Below are 17,607 nucleotides of genomic sequence, written 5' to 3' on the forward strand. Positions count from 1 at the left end.
TCCAATGAGAAAGATGGCTAACAGTCACGCTCTGCTGACTCTGATGATATCCGTCAGCTGAACTGTCCATGAGTAACATGAGGTTGCCATAGAGATCATAAATGTCTCTATACATTACCCCTGATTCAATGAAAATCTAACTGTTTTAACTGTAGTCTGAATGTATAACTGGACTGAGTTTTAACTGTAGTGTAAATTCTTTGGATAAACGTGTCAGCCAAACACAAATGAAAACACAATAATGGAGCACAGGAAGCAGAGGGAGTTTCTCAGCTCTCTTTAATGCAAGATAGTCCCTTCATTAGGGATATACGACAGTTAATTACCGAGCTAACCACTGTCAGCCTAACTGCTAACAAGAAAAAAAAACAAATCAAACGAAAAATAAAAAATAAACAAAAAAAAACAAATAAATCAAAAACAAGAAAAATAAACAAAACACAAAACTAAAGATGTGTGTTAGTGTGTGTGGATCAGACCAACACGCCGAGTAGTGTGAGTGTGTGTGATTGTGTGGAACAGACCAGCGCGCTGAGTAGTGTGTGTGTGTGTGTGTGTGTGTAAGTGTAGTGAGTATAAGACCCATCTCCACAGTCAGTCCCAAGGCTTTGATGGTGCAATAACAATCCTCCTCCTCTTCCTCCTCCCGGGGAGGGAGAGTGAACAGGATGGCACTGTTTGTGGTGTGTGTGTGTGTGTGTGTGTGTGTGTGTGTGTGCGTGTGCGTGTGTGTGTGGTTGGTTCTAAGTGCAGTGGAGCCGAGTGCATCTAGAGCAAAACAACTCACAGATCCAGGAGTGCTGCGAACAGGGCATGACCACACAAGTAACATGATTCCCCAAGACAAATAACCAAACAAATAAACAATCAATACGGAACAAATAAACCTGCTACCCACACACACACCCTGCCTCCACCTCACACACACTCACCCATTCACACGTTCCGCATTCACACTCGGTTGCCCATGGAGACTCCTGACGCATACGAGTCAGACCACACCTGCATCGCTGATGTGGCGTGTGTGTGTGAGAGTATGTGAATCAGAGTGTGTGTGTGTGTGTGTGTGTGTGTGTGTGTGTGTGTGTGTGTGTGTGTGTGAGAGAGAGAGTATGTGAATGAGTGTGTTTGTGTGTGTGTCTGTATCGGTCTCAGGACAGCGTGGTGGTGTGTCGGGCATGCGTCCCGAGAGGCACAGAGTGGCGGTGAAGGCCTCTGCTGCCCCCTACTGGCTGTCCTCCTCGCGCAGGAACTGGAAGACGGAGGAGAAGTCCTTGCCGGCGTAGCCGCGCGCGCACATCATGCGGTACACCTGGTGCGCCAGCGCCCCCATGGGAACGGGAGTCCTAGTGTTCGTCGCCGTGTTCTGGGCCAGTCCAAGGTCCTAAGGGACACAACACATATTTATGTCACTGAGTGTGTGTCTGTAGGAGTAGGTGTGTTTGTGTGTGTGTGTCTGTTTGTGTGTTAAAGAAAACATTTGTAAGATTGTGGCTAAAACTGGTACTGCAATCATTTTCAAATTACTGTAGAGCGGTGTATCTCCTACCCCTGGCCCCTGACTCAAGGTTGCCAACCCACATGCTGAAACACTACTGACATCGTGATTAGTAGATAGGTAGAGGGTGGCGCATCAGGCCAAAACGCAACATGACATGACTAAACACAGCATCAACATCAGTTGAGGGCTGCAACTTCACTTTTTAAATGGCAATATCCTGGCCGGACTACTGTTGTCAGTGATATAAGTATTTGAAATGAACATGATTTCTTAATGTCTAGTGACATATCAGGGCCATTTTATGAATAATTGAAATACATTTCTTACATACGGTTCCTTTAACTAACAATTATGTCGCATTCTTTTTGTCATTTTCCGAGCTGTTTTCACCAGTTCAAAGTTGCAAAAGGAACGCCCAGGGAACGCTCTCTGAAGTTCTACTGTGACTCGTCAGCTCAGTCAATCCAGAGTACTACGAGTTTGAATTTCCAAGATGGCTGCGCCCATTAACAGTAAATGTGAGCTGTATATGCTCTGTTTATTAGCACTTCTGTTGGATTTGTGTCACATTAGTTACAACAGCTAACGGTAGCCAATTGCTAACAGACGTAGCGCGTCTCGTTGGCAAACAGAACGCAAACAGCTCATATTTTTTACACTGACATGATATCACTGACGACCTCTATGGTGACATCATCCTTGTTGAGCAACGTAACCTGATACAGTCTTATACTGCACAGAATTAGCCTGATACAGTCTTACACTGCACTGAATTAACTCATTTTTTCTGTTCAGGCTAAGAATCTCATCATGTTGTCCTCAGGTTGCTATTAGGAATAAAGTGCCTCAATGAAATGTGTTTAACACACTGGCAGCCAAACTGGATTGTTTTAATCAAATTTGGCTAGCTGCCAGTGCATTATGCACATTTCTTAAAATCTTTATTTAATAAGGCTTGACTTTAAGTCAAAATGATTGTACAAGAAAGCGCTAGGTAAGACTCTGTATACTAAAAACAATACAACTAAATTTGTGATCTTAATAAGCTTAATAACACTGAGCAGTCTTTGCAATGTAAAGGTTAGTGAGGAGTATCCCGTTTCACTTTGGGGAGAGGGCTAGGGTTCAAGATGAAAGTATAAAGGTTGCCCACTGTAAGAAATGCGGAGGATGGTTTCCAAAATGTTGCAAATTAAGTCCTTTAATCCAATAATAGGTAATAGCAAGGTACGCAACAATACAGTAACAGAAAATATTCAAAAATATAGTAGTCACACAACGATACCTTCGAAACACCAGTCAGAATGAGTCCTTTTCACACCAAAGATTTGCAATGAGACAAAACAGTTGCAGAAAGGAGTTGCAGCAGTGTGAATTGGATGTTGCATGTCGTTGCAAGCCGCCGCGAAGCATTCACCATATCTAGTCGCAGTTGCAAGGTTTTAGAATGTTGCAGCAAGTTGCTGATTTATAGAATGCTGCAGCTCATCTCATCGCAAATCTTTGGTGTGAATAGGCCTTTAAAGATCCCATGCCATTAAAATCCCATTTTTCCTGTTGAAATAATAGGTCAAAATGAGTTTCGAAAGTTTGAAATCTATGTAGTGTCTGCTGTATGCAATAGCCAATGAAAGGATAAGGCAGAACAATTGAGACAATCTGGATATGTGGTCATTGATACATAGAACTCTCATATTCATGGTCCTGCCCACTTGATTGGTTCGTAACCACCCATAGAAATTCTGACAGAATCTAGATTAAGTTAGTGCATAGTTGAGTTAGTGCTACACATAGTTGCGGATGGAATGTTGTAACTTATGTGTTGCACGTACATGCTCCCTTTTAGGGGAAAGATGACTGGATATAATGTAAACCTATGGAGCTGCATCGAAGTGGGGAGTGAAAAGGGCTTATACTTACTAAATCTTTACACAAACGTGAATAAAACGCACAAAGTAAGGTTAGTGTGAGTCATCTGTGTGTTCATGGGATTTAGGTGACCATATTGGAGTGTCACGAATGTAGGCTAGTCGCAGTAAAGCTGTCTGTTGCTGACTGTATAAGTACGGCAAGCTTAACTTTACATGTCATAGCATCAACTAAGCATAAGTCACACCTTAATTTCCTACAACTAGGTGAAATAATTGGCTATGGTATACTGAAGTTACACAGTTAGCTAGCTAGCAAGCTAACCGTTTTACATTGGAGATTATGGTAAGTGTTGGGTACGAGCTACATTTGTCCTCGGTATTGGAAACAAATTAGGTTGGTAAAGTACATAGTTTCGACATCAGTCAGTTACATATACATATTTCTTCATAACCGTTGTGTTAGTAAAATGATTGAATGTCCTGTGAACTAATAACTAGATGTAACATGTGACTACTAGCTGTCTTTCTGGCTTGTTTTCCCCTAAAAGGGGTGAAGCGCCTTTAGTATAGTATAGTATAGTATAGTTTATATACTCTTTTGATCCTGTGAGGGAAATTTGGTCTCTGCATTTATCCCAATCTGTGAATTAGTGAAACACACTCAGCACACAGTGAACACACAGTGAGGTGAAGCACACACTAATCCCGGTGCAGTAAGCTGCCTGCAACAACAAGCCCATTCGGGGGGGCAGTGAGGGGTTAGGTGCCTTGCTCAAGGGCGCTTCAGCCGTGCCTACTGGTCGGAGTTCGAACCGGCAACCCTCAGGTTACAAGTCCGAAGCGCTAACCAGTAGGCCAGGGCTGCCCCATATGTGAGTGTGTGAGAGAGAGAGTGTGTGTGTGTGTGTGTGTGTAAGAGAGAGAGAGAGAGAGAGAGAGTGTGAGTATGTGTGTGTGTGTGTGTGTGTGTGTGTTAGTCCATATGGCAGAACCTGTGCTATGCCTACACAAAACATCTACATTGCATCTCCTATCAAAGAAAGATGAGTTGAGGGAGAAATGGTTACAATTTATTTTTGGAGAAATACCGGAACACTGTGGTAGCTGCGTACGGCACATTTTGAAGACGATGACTTCGCTTCGTCAACTTCGGGGAGTACAGCAGGGGGTTTGCATCAAAGTTGGTATTGAAACCTGGTATCAATACCAGTCTACGGTTTCGATAATCATAAAAAAATAATGCCTCTGATAGTTAAATAACTGCTTGCGAGTCCCTACGTTCGTTTCCTTTCAATAAAATTAGCATGTATGTTGTCTCTGAGGGCTGAGGATCTGGTATATCTCTAAAATATGACTGTTGCTATGCCTCTGCTATCAGTGAAAAACATTAAACTACAAACTGTCTCCCGCACTTTCTCCTAGCTAATGTGTCTCAAGGCAAGCCGAATCTAACCATAGTTAGCTTTTCCAAGCAAGGTAACAAGTTTTCACAATGATCACGCAGTTAAATGAAGTTAACATGTCGATTACAGAAGGGTTTAGCTGTCACAATCGGTTGGATACTAGGGCTATAAATCAGATGTTTTATGTAATGTAAGTGACATGAGAAGTCGAGGGAAGTGAGTAAAGAGTTATCTGTAACCATAGATGCACTGTCCTGACTCCTGCTTGCTGCTGCACACAGGCGACTTGCTGTTACCGCCTACGTTTTTGCAGACTACCAATCAGAACAAAGCTTATTTACATATTAAATATTCATGAGAAAAGCAGGCTTCTACCAGGCTTTTCAGACAATGCTAGAATAGTTTGAAATAAGCCATCTAAGGCATTTCCAACCCAAATAATGTTACAAACTCGATCAAAGGACATCAAGGATTATTACAAAATTGATGAAATATGTGTGGCATGGGATCTTTAAACAATAAAAGCGCACAAAATATATACAAAAAACTTTAATGAGTAGGGACACCCACTCATATCTTGGTAACTACTTTTGTGTAAATGAGCTAGCCAGCTTTTGGAGTTTACGAAAAGGAAGAGATACAATGTGGATTGTTAATTGAGTTACGGCTGGCTTTTGAAGTTACACAAGGAAGAAATCATAAACGTCGATTGTTAATTGAATCATGAAGGACCTCTGTCTGTCACAGTTTCACGCTTGCTTTCCTCTGTGGCCCATTCTAGAATTGAACTAGTCGCCGTTTGGCTCGTTTCCAGGTGAGAGCCTGGCGTCAACGTAGGACCATCTGAACATCATTTGGCAAACTTACATCACTCTGCTTATTTCCTCAGGAGAGCCGGCGCCAATGTAGCTTCAACATCAGAACACCAGTTAATAATTTGTGTCACTCGGACAGATTTTATAGGGTCAATAATCCTACACACACCTTGGCCATGAGTGTGGTGCCGAAGCCGCCCTGGTAGTTGTTGGCGGAGGGTACCCCCTCCATGACCCCGGGCACTGGGTTATACGTGTCACTGGACCAGCACCGGCCTGAGCTCATGTTCAGGATCTTGGCCAGCAGCTTCGGATCCAGGCCCAGTCTGGGGGTCAAAGGTCACGCATCAGCCAATCACAGATCAATAATATTGTTTCCATTAGCCAATCACAGACCAATAATATCGTTTCCATTAACCAATCACAGACCAATAATATCGTATCCATCAGCCAATCACAAATCAATAATATTGTTTCCATTAGCCAATCACAGATCAATAATATCCTATCCATCAGCCAATCACAGATCAATAATATCATATCCATTTGCCAATCTCTGATATAGTATACATTAGTCAATAACACATCAATAATAAAGTATTGATTAGCCAATCACAGATCTCTAGCCAGTACACACAGGTCAGTGATAGACCTCTGTAAGCAGTAATATATACTTTATATATTTACACAACTTCTTTAAAAAACACAGTAATGATTAATTGTAATTCTCAAGAATAGAACAATATGTAATTTATAAATGATTTATTGGGTTATAATGATTAGAGAGGGCTGGTAAGACAGTAATAGTTATAATGATTAGAGAAGGCTGAAAGGCTAAGGCTAACACCTCACCTGATGCCCAGATTCATGGTCTCTGACGTGCCAATCATCCCAATGGCCAGCAGCATGTTATTACAGATCTTAGCTGCCTAGAGACAGGCACACGCACACACACACACACACACACACACACACACATTAGAACATTCTACAGTAAAGGATGTACACCACTGCCTTCTAAACAAAATGAGTTCTCTTCCTTTATTTTTTCACAATATTGCAAAAAACAATTGTGAGTATGAGTGCGTGTGAGTATGTGTGCGCTTGAGAGAGAGAGTGAGAGAGTGTGTGTGTGTGCGTGTGTGAGAGTGTGTGTGTGTGTGCTTGAGAGAGAGAGAGAGAGATGAGTTGAGTGTGTGTATGCAAGTGCTAGTACCAGTATATATATATATATATATATATATATATATATATATATATATATATATATATATATATATGCGCATGTGAAATATTAATTATTGGCCTAAATGGCCCTTCATAGTCTCTGTGTGTATGTATGTGTGTAACGTGTGTGCGCCTACACACCTGTCCGGTGCCGACCTGACCGCAGTAGACCACGTTGGCCCCCATGCAGCTGAGCAGCTCCTTGGTTGCCGGGAACTCCTCCTCCGGCCCACCCACCATGAAGGTCAGCTTACCTGAACTGGCCGCCCCTACACCTGATACACACACACACGTACACGGACACAGGGACACACACACAGGGACACACACACACACACAGCGACACATGCATGCACACACACAGGGACACACACACGCACAGGGACACACGCACACACACAGGGACAAACACACACACGCGCACAGGGACAAACACACACACGCGCACAGGGACACACGCACACACACAGGGACACACACGCACGCACGTACGCACACACACACACACACACACGCACACACACACACACACACACAGGACACACGCACACACACACAAGCACACACGCACAAAGGAACACACAGAGATATTAATTCACTGTAATTGTATAAATTAACTCCAAAAATGTATGACCGTAACGTGATGCCATAGTCATGAGTCTAAATTATTAAATATTATAAAGTCTAAAAGGAAGTATTGAAGGGAAGTCACCTGTGTTAAGTGCACAGGTAAACCAATGAATTAAAGGACTTTTACTTGCTGCATGTCTGTGTGTGGACAGACTGAGACTCCAACTGCAGCATTTATAATGAACACACATAAAAAAAAATATAATGACAATGTTATCAAGCACTCATCAGTCACTATTCAGCCTGCTCTCTCTCTCTCTCTCTTTGTGTGTGTGTGTGTGCACATGTTTACTCCTGTCGGGTTGGAAACTAACAGCCTGGACTTAATGACGACAGGCAGAGAGGCGTGGGATATTTTTCTGCCAATGGGCAGAAACACACACACACACACAGAAATCTACCCAAATCCCACAGCATGGCCTTAAATGTGGTGGGGAAGCAGCCACCATAGCAGGGTGGCATTTTCTCAAACACATTTAAAAAGCTGCACAAACAGCACCCATAAAGCAGGGACGTTTTAGAGCAGGCGTGGTTGCCAAACACACACACACACAGTGGAGAGTGAGAGAGAGTGGTGAGAAAGTCAGTCTACTCGGCTCTCAGGCCCTGAGTGCCCTTATTGTTCCGTGTGTGTGTGTGTGTGTGTGTGTGAGGAGAGGGGGCTCTACAGGAGGTCTCAAGTGTTTAGCTGATCAGCTGGATGTTTATTGGTATGAGAATGCTCAAGGGCACTTCAGCCGCCGTCGGGGTTCGAACCGGCAACCCTTCGGTTACAAGTCCGAAGCGCTAACCAGTAGGCCATGGCTGCCCCCAAATATATACTTATACTTAAAATATCGATAGAGCGTTCTATGGTGATGAACCAGGGCTCCAGACTAACGTTTTGCTCTGGTTGCACTGGTGCCCCCAAATTTTTTATAGCGGCACCTTTAACTCATTGAATGCCAAGCTGTTTTCGGAAGCTTTGTCCTAGAGTGCCAGCAATCTAGACCATTGATGATTTTTGTACAGCCACAGCATATTCTGTGTTATAGCCAGGGCGCCGAACCGGTTCAAGGAACAAAAATAAAACCAGCGAGCGAATTTTTACGGAATTTTCGAGGAGGCCGGAAACGGAAAGCGAAAACAAAATGGTCTTCAACTGTTCCGAACAGAAGCGTTATTCTGAAATCCACAAAACCGGTTAATAGCGTTCTTTTTTTCTCTATATATTTTATAAAATTTACGCAAAAGCATATCCTATGTCAGGGAGACTATTTCGGGTGTGCAAAAACAAGCCCGCATCTACACTGTTAATGTGAGATAACAAGCAGCTATGTAGCCAACTACTGTAGGCGAACAGCCTAATAATTTGATTTCTGCAGTTTGAAAAAAAAAAAAAATGGGACCTTTGGTCCAAATGTGTATATTTTGTCTTGCTGTTGTAATGCAACCTATCCGTCTGCCACTTCGGATCTTAGGCCAGCTCGTGGCGTAGGCTACTGAAACTGATTTGGAAATTGTTTGTAGCCTATGCGTAATAGCCTATTTTGCCTGTCCACACCTTGTCGTTTTAAAATTCGGGTTTGAAATGTTTGGCGCAATTATAGCCTATTCTATGTAGAAGAGTTAAATTTGGGAAATTTGAGATAGGCCTTGTCAGCAACAGACAGGTTTGTTTATAAACAGGGTTGGAATTATAAGCGCCAAGCCTTTGAAGATCTCCATATGGATAAAACTTAGGCTACAACCAGGTAAGGAGTTTAGCATTATCCAGAAATATTTTTGATAAGAAATTATTTATAGGCATAGGTTAGGCCTATAGTAAGTCTGTAGGCTATGGGATGGATAGCCCATCTGAATGTTTTGGATGCCGCCTGTGATTTATTATTTTTTGGGCAGAGCTTCGGTATAGGCTAAATCAAGAGGAAATAATGAGTATGTCTATTCTAAGGTAAAGTCCACAAAATAGACTTGATAGGCCCACCAAACACTGCTGGAACTTTAAGAGCGAGCGATATTTTATGCGTTCGAACCGGTTCAGGACCGATATGTTGGTGGCGGAACGCATGCAAGAACGAAAACGTTAAACATAGGCCTACCTGAACCGTTCGGAACGGAACGTTTGAAAAATAATTTCGTTTTCAAGCCCTGGTTATAGCTATGAACACATACAATGGCTCGTTTGAAAGGTGAGGCTTTAAGCTCTCAGTGGGTGCAAACCGTGTATTTCTACACGCCTCTGTTCCTGAGAAATCCCAAGCTAAACAGTGGTTAGTTTTCATCAAAATCCCTGTTAGAAATGGAGATATTGCGTCTTTTACACCTAGTGATAAACCCACAAAAATAAATGACCTGATTTTGACCTGGCGTGCATGTCACATGAATCAGTGACTGATTCGAAACAAAACGGCAACCATCAAAAGCCGAGTTAAGATCAAACGTCCAGATAAAATGTCCAGATCTTGCATTTTCATGAGTTTTCGATCGTCATATATTTTATTTCCATTCATCACAGAGTTCCCAAAATCACATAAGGTGTGTTAGAGTGTCTAGTTTCGTAATTAGGAAAAAAAAAAAAAAAAACTTAATATTACGTTTTTGCCACTCAACGCATGGGAAGGAAAAACGTAATATTACGTTTTTGGCACTCAATGAGTTAACGTCACAATTTCAAGGTCCCCTTTTTATCGCTCTCCATATACATACACTACAATTGTGGGGTGTATCAGGAACGGGCAGGAGGAGGAGTATAGGAGCCTGGTGGAGGACTTTGTGCAATGGTGCAAACTCAATCATCTCCAACTCAACACTTCAAAGACCAAGGAGATGGTGGTGGATTTCCGCAGATCTAAGCCCACTCTGCTACCAGTCTCCATTGATGGGGTCAATGTCAAGGTGGTAAGCACCTACAAGTACCTGGGTCTCCACCTGGACAATAAACTGGACTGGTCAGCCAACACTGACGCACTCTACAAGGGCAGAGCAGGCTGTACTTCCTGAGGAGGCTGCGCTCCTTCAATGTGTGCAGCAAGCTCCTCAGGATGTTCTACCAGTCTGTTGTTGCCAGCGTCCTCTTCTATGCAATGGTATGTTGGGGAGGAAGCACAAAGAAGAAGGATGCGGGGCGACTTGACAGGCTGGTAAGGAAAGCTGGCTCTGTAGTGGGAGCTGAACTGGAGTGCATCACTTCAGAAGGACCCTGAACAAACTGATCAACATCTTGGACAATGAGTGTCATCCACTCCACAGCACTATTGTTAACCAGAAGAGCCTGATCAGCTGGAGACTTCGCTCATTGACTTGCACAACAGACAGACTGAGGAAGTCATTCATCCCCAGGGCCATTGAACTGTTTAATGCATCACTTAAGGGAAGAGGAGAAATAGACTTCTCCGCATAATCTGTCTGCCTCTTCACCACCTCCAATGTCTTGAACTGTCTGTCCACTAGTCACTTTACATTTGTCTTCTGCCTCACTGTTTGTGTGCTGTATTAGCACATATGCACAACCCCTCCCTCCATGCCACATTCCTTTCTTAATATAGTTATTTATATACAGCGGAGAAAATAAGTATTGAACACGTCAACATTTTTTTCAGTAAGTACAAAAGTACTTCCAGAGAGGCTATTCGCATGAAATGTTCTACAGACATTAGTATTAACTTAGGTAATCCACACATATTAAAAAATCCAAAAACATTAATGTCCCTAAGTAGTTATGAGTAAAAAAGTGGAATGGCACAGAGAAAAATTATTGAACACACTAAGAAAAAACAGTACACAAAGGCAAGGAACGAGCTGGAATCTATACATAGTTAGAGAGTAATTATCCCTCCTATCTGTGCTAATTAATGTAAGCTGGGTTAGTACATATTGATGAGCTATAAAAAGGTTTTTCGTTACCAAGTTGTCACACAAGAAACATGTCATGATGGGTAAAAGCAATAAGATCTTCTAAGACCTTTGCAACATTATTGTTTGTATTGTTTGCTACACAACATTTGGACAAGCTTATGAAATACTAAGAGAATGTATTCTGGTCAGAGCAAAATTTAACTCTTTGGATGTCATACCACACACCATATTTGGAGGAGAAATGGCACTGTGCATCACCCTAAAAATACCATACCAACAGTGAAGTTTGGAGGTGGAGGCATCACGGTTGGGGGGCTGTTTTCATCTCATGGTACTGGCAGACTTCATACAGTTGAAGAAATGATGAATGGAGCCATTTTTTTCTGGGAGAATCTTGCCATCCACCAGAACAATGAGGATGAGACATAGCTAGACCTTCTAGCAGGACAATGATCCAAAGCATTCAGCAAAGGAAACTCAATTGGTTTCAGAGAAAGGAAAGGCCCTGACTTAAATCCAATTGAACAGTTTTGGAAGTTACCTAAAGATCAGGATTTACAAGAGGGACCCTGGAATCTTCAATATTAAAAGACTATCTGTTTAAAAGAATGGGCCAAAATCACACCTGAATACTGTGACTGATTAGTTTTAGTTCTTCTTGAAACAGCACCCCCAAGCTTTCACTTTTTAAATGCCCCTCCAGTTCTTCTTGAAACAGCGCCCCCAAGCTTTCACTTTTTAAATGCCTCTCCAGTTGGCAGGAGAGGAGGTGGTATTGCTTCTTTGTTTAAAGATACATTTGAATGCAAACAAATCTCACTTGAAGAGTTTAATTCATTTGAATATCTCTGTTCTGTGATGAAAAGCACTCCTAAAGTGTTGCTAGTTTTTATGTATAGACCCCCAAAATACTGTCCACATTTTATTAATGATTTTTCTGAGATGCTGTCAGTTATTTCTACAGATTTTGATTCCTTCATTATATCTGGTAATTTTAAGATTCACATTATCAGTCCTAACTGACCCCACTTCAAGGTGCCCATATTCAAGGTCATACTCTTGATTTAGTTATCAGTAAGGGTCATTATTCTGATCATTTTTGTGTTTTCTTTGATGGGCTGATCTCTCCTCACCCAAATTCAATCCAAAACTGTCAATAAGAGGTACATTAGCCATAGCTATGACACCAAGTCTAACAACTAAGTGTGTGGAAGACCATTTTACTCACTTTAACTCTAATATGGTCAGGGTCCTTGACCTTATAGCCTATACCTAACCATTCTAATGTGGTTCTCCACACTTTTTTTTAACGTGAGAGCTCATAGACCAGTTGTACATTTTGATTATGTTATCATGTAGGGCAGCTAATTAAACAACGATGCCTGGAATGCGTCAATAGAATGTGTTACTTTTTTATGTGTTGGATGGTGGGGTTACGCGAGTCGAGTCAGGATGTCGAAGGTGGTCCGCGGGGAAAAAAGTTTGGGAACCGCTGACCTAGCCTATACTTCAACGAAACTAACACGCCAGATATTCTGGCTGCCCGCAGGAAATCACGTGTATTGTGTGTAGCTTTTTAATGAAAACATAGCCTATTATAGAGTTTACAAATGATTTCCTTTAATTTCACGTTTCCATATCATTATAACCCGATTCGAAATTATGTATTATTTATTAATTAATTAGAGTATTAATTAATTAATCATTTTTAACTCCTTTCCGCCATTGCCCTTTTCATTTCGCGTACCCCCTAGTGGCAGCCCGTGTACCACCAGGGGTACGCGTACCACAGTTTGGGAATCCCTGCCTTATAGCACCTGCCAGGGTTAAAAAGACTTCCAGTAAACCTAAAGCACCATAGAGGAATATCACAACAGTAGCAAATCAGAAGAGAAAATGTAGGAAAGCTGAACGTAAATGGAGAAACACTAAAATTCAGATTAACTATGACCTCTATAAAAAGAGACTCCACACTTTACCAACTTACATTAACAACTCCCGTGCTCTGTTTGCCATTGTTGATAAGTTAAATTCCCCAACAGAGCTACCTCAAGATTTCATGTCATGTCAACTAAAAAATGTACTAAAAAATAATGCTTCTTTTTTTCCATCACAAAATGGAAAATATTAGAGTAAGGATTAGCTCCACCCTGCCATGCAGTGACAGTAATATCTACACCACATAGGCCTAGACAAAATGTAGCCTCCTTATCTGAATTGACGGCTATTGATTGCCAAACCCTTGAAAAAACTGTGCTGCAACTTAGTTTTTCAGCTGTTTGGCATTTGAGCTTTTGCAAATTGTGAATGGTTCTCTTACCTCAGGCATTTTCCCAGCAGCACTTAAGACTGCAGTTATCAAACGTCTCTTGAAAAACAAAAAACCTAGATTAATCTATACTTTACAATTACAGGCCTATTTCAAACCTCCCCTTTATAGGCAAGGTTACTGAGAAAGTAGTTTTCAACCAAATCAATAAATACTCATATATGAATGGCTTCTATGACAACCTCCAGTCAGGCTTTTGCCAACATCATAATACTGAAACTGCCCAAGTTAAGGTCTTAAATGACATTCGCCTTAATGCAGACTGGTAAAATAACTGTCCTGGTACTGCTAGATCTTACTGCAACTTTTGACACAGTTGATCATAAAATACTGCTTGACAGATTAGAAAACTGTTTTGGACTCTCAATGGTTCAAGTCCTACCTATGAGACAGGGATTACTTTGTTTCTATCAGCCCCTATGTATCAGAGAAAACCACCATGCCATACAGGGTCCCACAGGGATCTATTCTTGGGCCCCTTTGGTTTAACCTGTACATGCTTCCTCTTAGCCAAATCTTTCAAGAGTACAAGGTAGCTTATCATAGCTATGCAGATGACACCCAGGTCTATCTTGCTCTCTCACCTAATTCACCCTCGATTTCCCAATGTTAATGACAAATTTCTCTGGAAGCTAATATTCGATGGTAGCTTCATTAGGTTGCTAACTGACTAACTTTATATCGTCAGTGTAACATAACCAACTGGTACACGTTACTTGTTAAAACCAGAGCCATATAAAAGGTAGAGTTGCGACAACTCCACTGACGCTAATGTTCCATTTTTTTCCAACAATGGCAGCTAATGGAAGCCTCAAATAGTTCTCGGAAGTTAACAATTAATAATAGCAGCAGTGCAGTTACAGCAGTATTAACGTTTTTCATGTGACGTATTCTAGGTTCTATAGCTTTGTTTACATCCAGCTGGTAGGCAAGGGACAAGTTGAACCCATTGAACATCGTTGTCTGCAGCTGCCTCTCAGTAGGCTACATCTCTGTATTTCAGCAATGTCAACATTTCAGGCATCAATAAAGGTGATGATGAAACGTTATCCCATTGTTCAATATTTGATAGCCGGTCACAGGAACGTTGTTTTGCTAAAATCGCCCTGATTTGGTGCATTGATCTGTATCGGAGAACCTGCATGTAGCCTAATGGTAGCCTAACTTTTTTTCTCTGTTCAAAACTCGGTTTACACGAAGACGATAGCCTTTCTTAGACGATAGCCTTTCTTAGAAGCTGTGAAATTTGACCAGAAAGGAACATGTCTTCCTTCTGAAAGCTGACACAAAATCAAACAATATTTGATCATTTAACTTCAACTGAACAGCGACAGGTTTTGGTAGGCAGTAGACTCAGCAGACTTTAAAACGGTAGCCTAGAAGCTACTGTTATAGCCAGCGTCAGTCAGCATCATAACATTAATGGCGTTAGTCATGAATCCTGTAACGTATTATATCATATAACAGCGATGGCTTATTCCAAGGCGATCTGCATGGATATATAACCACCCAGAAAAAACTCAGAATGTGAGTAATAAAGTTCATTAATTGTGTGAAACTTTTTATTAGTTATCCATTGCAGCATAAGCCTATATTAGGCTGTTATGCTAGCTCAGCCTTTAAATATGTTGTTATTTTGGTCATGTGGACTTGATTAAACGGGTAAAGATAATTCATAAACTGCTTATTTCTTACATGACTGAAGCAGTAGCCTAGGTTCAACAGTGGTGTTTGAGGTTGCTGTGTTAAGTTGTTGTGTGTGATCGGCTAAACTATTAGGATCAAATCAGTTTATTTTGACATACGGGAGTTAGCCTAAGTGACCTGTAACGTTAGCCTATAGCACAAAAGCCTATTCTGTTTTCATTTATTAGCATTTGTTGTGATTATATAATCAAATGACACACATGATAACTTGAAATAGAAGGACAGAAGATAGGTGATTGATGTCCACAAGCACGTATTTCACGAGACAAATTAGAACAAACTGTTCCGGTAAAAATAATCTTGCCATGTTTAAAATGCTGCACTTTTTCCCTTCATAGCCTGTCTCTGGCAATTCATTTTTGGATGACTGTAGATAGTTGTATTTTAGCCTACGTCTTCGTAGACAGTAGGCTATCTTGAGAATAAAAGACTTCACAGCTGCTAACGATCATCCTCCACAACCACGAGGATAGGTAGGCTAAACGGTCGTTCGTCGCCTTTTTGCTTCATAATGTAAAACCAACTGTTAGGGCCTACACAAGTGGTCGGCATCCCGGTCAATATTTGATATTAAAATTTCAATTTTGAAGCTATTTGTAACTATGTGTAGCCTATGCAACCCGACTGTTGTAGGCTTGCCTACCACTCTCTGCAGTGCCTTGCCTACCATTCTTGCCTACCACTCTAGTTGTAAACAAACGGTCACATGACATTATGACGTAGGTGCAAAACCTTAATAGACTGCATGTTTGTAGCCAACATTTCAGACTCAGATGTACATTCCTTTGCCTCATCCGAATAATAATAATAACAGTAATAGTAGTAAAGTAATAGTAGGCTATCAATAGCCTAATTATAATAATAAACGATTGATGTATCGACTATGACTTTTCTGCTGCTCAGTCTTTATCAGTTCCTCATCAAATAAATTAAGAGGCTAAAAGCCCAATAAATGTGCCACACTAATAGCCGAATATAAGATAACCCTTGCCTATCCCATTTCAATTAGGCAGCACTACACCACTACGAACAAGCGGTCATTAAGTTTTTGCGTTTAGTAGGCCTACAACTTTTATGACGTGACGTTTCTTGGGAATTTAGCTTCAACATCACGTGAAGTTGTAACGTATGCGCAATGCTCATCTAGGCTATGGATTTAAGTGGCTTAAAGGCAGCAAAAGTGGGATATAGTGCAACTGCTTCCCCAAAACAATTCCTCCATAACTGTGTATTTAATTGTTTGATATGTGGATAACTTTCAGTGGACTAAACAAAAGGTGAGGATTTTGTTATCACAAGGCTAGCTGGTTCGTTATATGGCGAAGCATATAGCCAACTTTGTTGTTAACATTGTTGGTAACCGTCATGGAATTTAACCATAACATATAGATACAAGAACCACAACACGTAGTATGGCTTTGCCCACAAACTCTGGTACCAAGAGGAGAGCCTGCTAATGTAAGGAAGAATTCCTCACACCATCAGTCTCTGACTCTGCAGCCCAAAAACTGTGTCTTTTATTGTACAGATGCACACAGAAAATAGGAAGCAAGACATAGCGACTTCATTGTGACATACTCTTATCTCACCCACACACACACAGACAGGGTGCAGTTCCTGTCTGCCTGGGTGCACACTTCTTAGAACTCAGCACAACAACATTTAACTTGAACTCTGTTCTTAGAACTCAGCACAACAATATTTCTGCTTACACAAATGGTTATACAATGCTTTCCATCGTGATGTCTGTCAACCATTAGCCTAGAAATCTAGACGCGCCCCTAGCGGCAGCAAATTACATTTGCTGCCAGGGCTAGTCTAGCAACTCTCTGTTGGCTTGTGAGCTCCAGAAATCGAAACTGAATCAGGTCAATGAAATCGTATAGAGTCGTTAGGTGGGCTTAACATAATGATTGATGGCAGAGTTGCAACGGTTTGGCTTGAATTCCCTGCTACTTGAAAACAAATAAGATGGATGTTGCTGTTGGCGAACAGTGTGACACGAGTCAAGCTTTTATTAAGTTGGCAAACGTTTGAACTAGCCAACTAGCTCCGATGGTGGGAAACGCATGGGACTCATAGCGCTGCCGCTGTCCTATTGCGTGCAGAGGGAATTTGAAAGACAACTGATTATCCCGCCCCTCGGACTGAGCACTGCGAATGGTGAGTGTCCAGACTCTACATTTTAATGTGGGTCTGGCTCGTCAGGCTAGTCAACCATCACAATGGACGATGATATCGTCTATCGGCACAACCCTACATCAGCACGGTCATATTAACACAGCAG

At 41.5% G+C, this 17,607-nt stretch overlaps 1 protein-coding gene across 1 annotated transcript in view; it reads right to left on the reverse strand.

Annotated features, from left to right (window-relative positions):
- Nucleotides 1-262: 262 nt before the first annotated feature.
- Nucleotides 263-17,607, reverse strand: part of hibadhb (3-hydroxyisobutyrate dehydrogenase b) — a 48,428-nt gene continuing 31,083 nt past the window's right edge. The window contains exons 5-8 of the mRNA XM_048260251.1: nt 6,959-7,092; nt 6,443-6,519; nt 5,760-5,916; nt 263-1,384 (exon numbers count right to left, since the gene is read on the reverse strand). Of these exons, the coding sequence (XP_048116208.1) occupies nt 1,226-1,384; nt 5,760-5,916; nt 6,443-6,519; nt 6,959-7,092 (527 nt within the window). The 3' untranslated portion in view covers nt 263-1,225. The remainder of the gene's footprint in view (nt 1,385-5,759; nt 5,917-6,442; nt 6,520-6,958; nt 7,093-17,607) is intronic.

The sequence above is a fragment of the Alosa alosa genome, chromosome 13 (genome assembly GCF_017589495.1).
Source record: "Alosa alosa isolate M-15738 ecotype Scorff River chromosome 13, AALO_Geno_1.1, whole genome shotgun sequence".
NCBI classification, from domain to species: domain Eukaryota; kingdom Metazoa; phylum Chordata; class Actinopteri; order Clupeiformes; family Clupeidae; genus Alosa; species Alosa alosa.